The following is a 7,204-nucleotide window of genomic DNA, read 5'->3' as shown; positions in this document are numbered from 1 at the left end:
CTGTACCGTCTGGCAGGTCCTGCTCCTCTGTTCAGCCCGCTCACCCGGCACTACAGTGAGGGGGCTGAACAGTGCAGTGGGGGTCCCTCTTCCTATCTGGACCCCTGGGGGAGCGGGGTACCTACCATGAAGGCAGGGCAGGCTTCCTCGGGCCCCCTTCCTGCAGGGGCCCCATAGCAGTCGCCTTCCCTGCCTTCACTGTAGCTACGCCACTGGTGCCGGCTATTTAAATTTGGCGCCGCCGGGAGTGAAGAGCACGCGGGCGGAGGAGGGGACACCAGGGGCAGGGGGCGGCACACAGAGAACATGGCTGGCGCTCAGGTAGCCGCCGGCCGTGTTCTCTGCACCATACTTTATGTTAAGCTGCGTTATTAGGCAGTTTAACATAAAGTATCGATACCAGGAAATCCTGGTACCGAACCTTTTTTCTGCCCGAAATATCGATAGTAGTATCGATATTTCGGTGCATCGTGCATCACTACTCTAGTGATTAGTAGATATCCGTCCAAAGGAAAAGGGTCTAGCAGCTGAAAGGCAAATACACAAATATGTAGAAACCTTAATGTGTTGTTGGGTGTTTACACTGACCAGATTGATTACCTGAATTAAAGTGACTCTGTGCCTACAATCTGACCCCCCCAAACCACTTGTACCTTCGGATAGCTGTTTTTTTTTTTTTTTGCACTGAACCTGGAGGCACTGCAATACCAGGTCAATGCCTGGAGAGGACAGAGCAAGCTCTTTTTCCATCTCCCTGTTCTAAAAATCCATTTAATATATGGTCCCCAGATAGGGGACGTATCAGATATTAAACTGATAAGAACAGATACTACACTTGATCTTAGCCAAAAGACCGAGAAGCGATCGGATAGCTGCTTTTAATCCAAGATCTGTCCTGCGGTCCTTTCGGCAGGTGATGCAGATATTGTCCTAAAAAACAACTTTTAAACTTGCAGCCTCGTGCCAAACGGAGTATCTGTGCCCTAACTTTTTACCACCCCTCTGTCCCTCCTTCCCGCCCTCTTCATCATTAGGAATGCTCCAGGCAGATTGCCTGCTATTCCCCACCTGTATCAGCCCGGCACATGGGCTGGATTGTTAAGTACCTGTGCAATGTTCAGCATGTTGAAAATGTTCCAGTGGCATTCCTAATGATGAAGAGGGTGGGAAGGAGGCGTGGTGCGAAGTTAGGGCACAGATACTCCCATTGGGCAAGGGGCTGCAAGTTTAAAAGTTCTTTTCTAGGACAATAACGGCATCACCTGCCGAAAAGACCGCAGGAGAGATCTTGGATTAAAAGCAGCTATCCAAAGGTACAAGTGGTTTGGGGGGGGTCAGATTGTGGGTACAGAGTCGCTTTAACCCCTTAACGACAAAGGGCGTATAGGTACACCCTATTGCCGGTAAGGGCGTTCAGAGCGGGGCCGCGCGGCGACCCCGCTCTGAACCGCGGCGGTCCCGGGTGCCGCGTGTAGCCCGGGACCGTAGGTATTAGCGGGCACGGTCCGATCGCCGTGCCCGCTAATACAGTAATCAGATGCAGCTGTCAAACATGACAGCTGCATCCGATTACCGGATCCAGCATCTCCCTGGTGTCTAGTGGCGGAGATCGCTCCTCCGGGATGTTATCCCGGAGAAGCGATCTCCGTTTCTGAAGCCGGCCCCCCCAGGGGGCTTCTAGTATATGTGTAAAAAAAATAAGAAAAGTGTTGTTGTGAATAAAAAGTCCCCTCCCCTAATAAAAGTCTGAATCACCCCCCTTCCTTTTCCCAGGTTATAAATAAAAGTAAATAAATAAATAAATAAACAAACATGTTTGCTTTCGCCACGTGTGTAATCGCCCGAACTATTAATTAATCACATTCCTGATCTCGTACGGTAAACGGTGTAAGCGCAAAAAAATCCCAAAGTGCAAAATTGCGCATTTTTGGTCGCATCAAATCCAGAAAAATTGTAATAAAAAGCAATCAAAAAGTCGTATATGCGCAATCAAGGTACCGATAGAAAGAACACATCATGGCGCAAAGAATGACACCTGACACAGCCCCATAGACCAAAGGATAAAAGCGCTATAAGCCTGGGAATGGAGCGGTTTTAAGTGACGTATATTTGTTGACAATGGTTTGCATTTTTTACAGGCCATCCGATACAATATAAGTTATACATGTTACATATCGTTTTAATCGTAACGACTTGAGGAACGTGCATAACAAGTCAGTTTTACCCCAGGGCGAATGGCGTAAAAACACATTTCCCCCAAATAAACAAAATGCGTTGTTTTTTTCAATTTCACCACACTTTGAATTTTTTCCTGGTTTCGCAGTGTACTTTATGCAAACATTCAGCCTGTCACTGCAAAGTACAATTAGTGACGCAAAAAATAAGGGCTCATGTGGGTTTCTAGGTGGAAAAATGCAACTGCTATGGCCTTTTATGCACAAGGAGGAAAAAACGAAAACGCAAAAATCTAAATTGGCTCTGTCCTTAAGGGGTTAAAGTAAGAAAATGTATATCTGTTTGGATTGTTATAGATTTAGTTTATTAATTAATTTATTATTTTTTCCTTTTAGTCTGTCACTATGCTCCCTAACAGTATTTGAGAAGGAAGCTTCTTGTTGGGAGTATTCGCCTTTTACCTGGCTTTGAAGGGAAACTAACAGCAAATTAGAAGACTTTAACCTGTTATGTTTCCATGGTGCCCAGGACGCTGAGAGTGTAGTTTTCTTACCCTCATCCTCAGTGCCGTTTTCTCAGTAAATCCTCCATTTAATTATATGTAAATTAGTCAATCCACCCATCTGCCCCTCTGCAACTATGAGCGCCGGAGTAAGAAAACTGCAGAGCACCACTCCAGTATTAACCCCTTAAGGACCGGGCCAATTGTCACTTTTGCGTTTTCGTTTTTTTTCCCTCACCTTAAGACCCATAACTTTTTTTATTTTTCCAACTATGGGGCCATGTGAGGGCTTGTTTTTTTTCAGGAACAGGTGTACCTTCTAATGGCATCTTTTAATCTGCCATAAGATTCCGCAAATTTTTTGAGCGGGTTCCATGTTTACGTAATGCACTTTAGGGTAAAACTGGCATTTTTTTTTTATTCTATAGGTCAGTGTGAACACAGCGAATTTATTATTTTTATGTGTTTTATGTATAAAATAGAAAGGGGGGGTGATTTTCACTTTTATTGGGGGAGGGGCTTCAGGACTTTTTTTAAAGCTTTTATTGATTTTTTTTTTTTTTTTTTAACTTTTTAAGTCCGCTTAGGGGACTTTTACATACATACATTGGATTCCTAACACTGATCCCTGCTATGCCATAGCATAGCAGTGATCTGTGATCTGCTGATAGAGCCTGCCTTGGCAGACTGTAACAGAAGACTGAAGACCTGACTGCACACAGGAAGGTAAGGGACCTCCATCAGTCAGGCCATGTGATCGGGATCCCCGCAGACACGCTGAGGGGGTCCCGATTGATACGTGACAGGAGATGCTTCTGTCACACTTAAACGCCGCAGTACGATCGCAATGTTTAAGGGGTTAATGGCGGGCAGCCGCGTGATTGCGGCAGCCCACCATTGAGGGTGAGGGCCTGGCTGCAGATAGCAGTCGGTCCACACCTGCTATGGAGCGAGCTCAGCTCCTGAGCCCGCTCTAGAGCCCGGGACCCCAGCAGGGCGTACATTTACGTCCTCCTGCGCCAAGGCCCAGGCTGTGGGGGTGTAAATGTATGCCCGTGGTCGTTAAGGGGTTAAAGGAAAAGTCCAGGCAAATCGATTTTTTTAACAACTGCTGGGGAGGGGGAAGATAAAAGAAATAACATGCTCCCCTACCAAACCAGCTCCAGAGCTGGTGGCCGCATACCACCACTCCAGTCCCCAGCAGCTTCCTGGTCTGAGCGCGGATCTGGGTTGTGACATGTGTGGTCTGCTCAGCCAGTCAGCAGTTGTAGCAGGGTCCCACCTTGGATGCTGACTGGCTGAGTGGAGCTCACACGTCATGACCCAGGTCCGGACCGGAGCAGCTGTACACGGCCACCAGCGCTGGGGTGGAGGAGGTAAGAGCACGTTATTTCTTTTATCCTCCCCAACACTTGTTAAAAATCAATGTGCCTAGCCCCACCCTCAGTGCACCAAAGCAACTAACTTACATGTTAAAATGCTGACTTTAACAAAAATGGTGCCTAGGGTAAAAGTAAGAAAATTACCTTTATTCTCAGCCTCCCCAGCCCTATGGGAACATAACAGCAGGTTACAGTCTTCTAACCTGCTGTTAGTTTCCCTTTAAATGGTCACAGTCATTTCAAACCACTCTCGTTCATGTTATAGCCTATGTGATTTCAAATCTATCTGTAATCATTTCAAGTACCAAAAATAACTACTTACCCTGTGGGGGTTTATTGTTTAAAGAAGCTAAAACTATTCAGAGAATGGTTTAAATAAGGAAAAGCATCCAGAGAAAGGAGGATTTTAAGAACATAAAGAACTCATTGATAAAAGGTTAGAGGAAGATGTTAAGAATTTTGTTAAAAATTTCCATCCGTATTTTTTGCTAATCCACAAAAATGAAAAATTGTGGTTAATAATAATCTAGTCACTATTTGCGGACCTGTATTTTTGTGGATCGCATCTGCAAAAATACAGTTCCCATAGGGTTCTATTAGTGTGTCCGTGGAGGAATGTTAGTCCGCACTAAGGCCTATCCTTTTTTCACATCCCTGTTCACAACTGCGGAAGTGTGAATGGGGCCACTGAAATACATTGATTCTATTTTCTGTCCACAATTGCGGACAGAAAGGGAGCCGCGTGGATAGGGCCTTGTTGTTTCTCATTTTTCATAGGTACAAAACCCTTTAGGCTGGAGTAAGGCTGGTTGGACATTTTCTATACACATATTAGAATTTTTTCCTAGCATTTATCCCCTAGTTCTTTAATAGATATCCTGGATTCATATGATAAAGAATCACCTGACATGTACGGAAACAAAATAAAGGGACTAAAACGCCATAGGAAAAAACGTCTATGATAATTGACACAGAAAAAAGACAAAAGAGCAGGAAAAACTGCATTTTTCAGCCTTACAGCATGGTTAAAAAAAAAAAAAAAAAGTATTTTCTTGATTCTAAAGTCAAGGCATTATATCTTGGGGTTAAATACATGTTCTATTAAATTCACTTACTAAATATTTCCAGAATAGGACTCGATAGTGGGATTTCACAAAAGACTGTCACACACACGACTGCACAAAATAAATTATTTTTACTGCGGCTGACACCTGAAATACCAAGAGTTTCCACAGTCCGGAAACATCTCACACATGGGTTTCTAAGTGTTTAGTTAAATAACCTTTCAGCACAAAACATTTCCCACACTTTGGACATTGATATGGTTTCTCCCCATTGTGCTGTTGTTCATGATCAATAAAGCTTGTATAGTCTAAAAAAGACTTATCACACTGAGAACAGGAAAACAGAGCTTTCTCCATGTCGCCTTTTTCATGCACCAGGGTGGTATGATGAAGAGGATATTTTCTGCAGCCCGAAAGTGAGGAAAGGTTTTCAGAAGTTTGTAAGTTGTGAAGTAACTCCGTACTAGTAAGACTCTCTACGTGGTGGATGCGTCGCTGTTCTGCTACATGAGTCATGTAATGTGCAGTTAGACTTGATAATTCTTTAAAACCTTTCCCACATTCTGAACAAGCAGGTAACTTTTCTTCTTTGCGATAACTCACTTGTTCTTCTGGATAAGATTGAGAGGTGCCATTTTTAGTAGTCTGATCGCTTGGCTGTTCCCCAAAGTGACCTCTGTAATGGATTGTCAGGTCAGACACACTAGAAAAAGACTGGCTGCACTCTGGACAAGTATATGATTTATCTTCTTTGTGAATGCGTTTATGACGTTCCAGCCGTGGCCTATTGTGAAAACACTTTCCGCACTCGAGGCACCTGAATGGTTGCTGTCCTGTGTGATTTCTTCGATGGACAACAAGTCCGGAGCGATCTCTGAAACATTTTCCACAGTCATCGCAAGAATATGGTTTTTCTCCAGTATGTATTCTCTGATGTATCACAAGGCCAGAACGAACATTGAAACGTTTGTCGCATTCAGAACACGAGAACGGTTTCTCTCCTGTGTGGACTCTTTGATGTCTGTCTAAATGGGATCGACTTGGGAAACATTTACCACATTCAAAACATAGAAATGGCCTCTTCCGTGTTTGAGGAGCACATTCTCCGCTTTCAGAGAATGCAATAGGCTTCCCTCCTGAGTGAATTTTACTGTGGTTACTAAGATGCCCCCTTTTCGTGAAACCTTTACCACACACAGGGCACATGTGCATCTTCTCCTGTTTGTGGCTCTTTTGATGTTCAGCAAGGATTTTGCTATCCCTGAAACTCATTCCACACTCTAAGCATAGAACTGGAGCCTGATCTTCCTGATCCACCTCTCCATGGGTCGGCAGTTCAGTACCGGCAGATGCTGGTTGTTTATGAATTGCTTGATGGGCAATGACATTTGCGCGGTCAGCAAACTGCTTACCACACTCTGGACAGGCAAAAGGTTTTTCTCCTGTGTGAACTCTATGATGAGCCACAAGTTCTGATTTTTTTGAAAAACATTTCCCACATTCTGAGCATGTTAACGCCTTCTGATTATGGTGACTAATTATGTGCAATTTCAGCTCTGTTGTATTAGCAAATGCCTTCAAACAATAAGAGCATTGAGGTGTCTTGTCACTATTTTGGGATCCCTGAGATGACCTTATATCTGACTTTGTATAGTCACTGTCTGACAGAAATGGTGTGCACTCCATTTCACTATCTTCTTGGTCAGGGCCTGTTAAAATGGAGCTTGCTATGTATGGTCCCTTAAAGTAGTCTGTGTGTTCATCAAGATCAGTAACTGTTAAAGTTTCCACATCAGTAAAATCTTCATTACTTGAACTTAGTTCTTCTTCTTTAATATGAAGTAACGGGAGATCTTCCTGTGGATCTTGAGAAAATCTTGGGTTCTCCAGTGATGCTGGCTCCTCTTTTGTTCGGCCAAAGTAAGTGTCTGTCAAAGCTGCATTGTGGTCAGACTTTACTCCATTACAGGTGAAGGATTCCTCTGTTTTCTTGGAATTAGAAGGGCCAAGACCTTCTGGCATGACTTTTTTCCCATCAGAGAATAAATATGGCAAACGTGCTTCTAAATGATAGTCAGTCT

At 43.9% G+C, this 7,204-nt stretch overlaps 1 protein-coding gene and 1 non-coding gene across 3 annotated transcripts in view; both read right to left on the bottom strand.

The window, feature by feature from the left end:
* Positions 1 to 674: 674 nt before the first annotated feature.
* On the bottom strand, positions 675 to 865 carry LOC138800231 (U2 spliceosomal RNA). The gene has a single exon (XR_011364428.1). It is a non-coding gene; the product is annotated as a U2 spliceosomal RNA (small nuclear RNA).
* A 4,366-nt stretch (positions 866 to 5,231) lies between these two features.
* The window catches only part of LOC138799567 (zinc finger protein 665-like), a 12,169-nt gene continuing 10,196 nt past the window's right edge, over positions 5,232 to 7,204 (bottom strand). For both annotated transcript variants that reach the window (XM_069980931.1, XM_069980932.1), the window contains one exon: positions 5,232 to 7,204. This exon is cut by the window's right edge and continues 102 nt beyond it. In XM_069980931.1, the coding sequence (XP_069837032.1) occupies positions 5,307 to 7,204 (1,898 nt within the window). In that variant the 3' untranslated portion in view covers positions 5,232 to 5,306.

Source organism: Dendropsophus ebraccatus, chromosome 8, assembly GCF_027789765.1.
Source record: "Dendropsophus ebraccatus isolate aDenEbr1 chromosome 8, aDenEbr1.pat, whole genome shotgun sequence".
Lineage (NCBI taxonomy): Eukaryota > Metazoa > Chordata > Amphibia > Anura > Hylidae > Dendropsophus > Dendropsophus ebraccatus.
The sequence above is the reverse complement of the archived record's forward strand: the minus strand, read 5'-3'. Positions and strand labels throughout refer to the sequence as shown.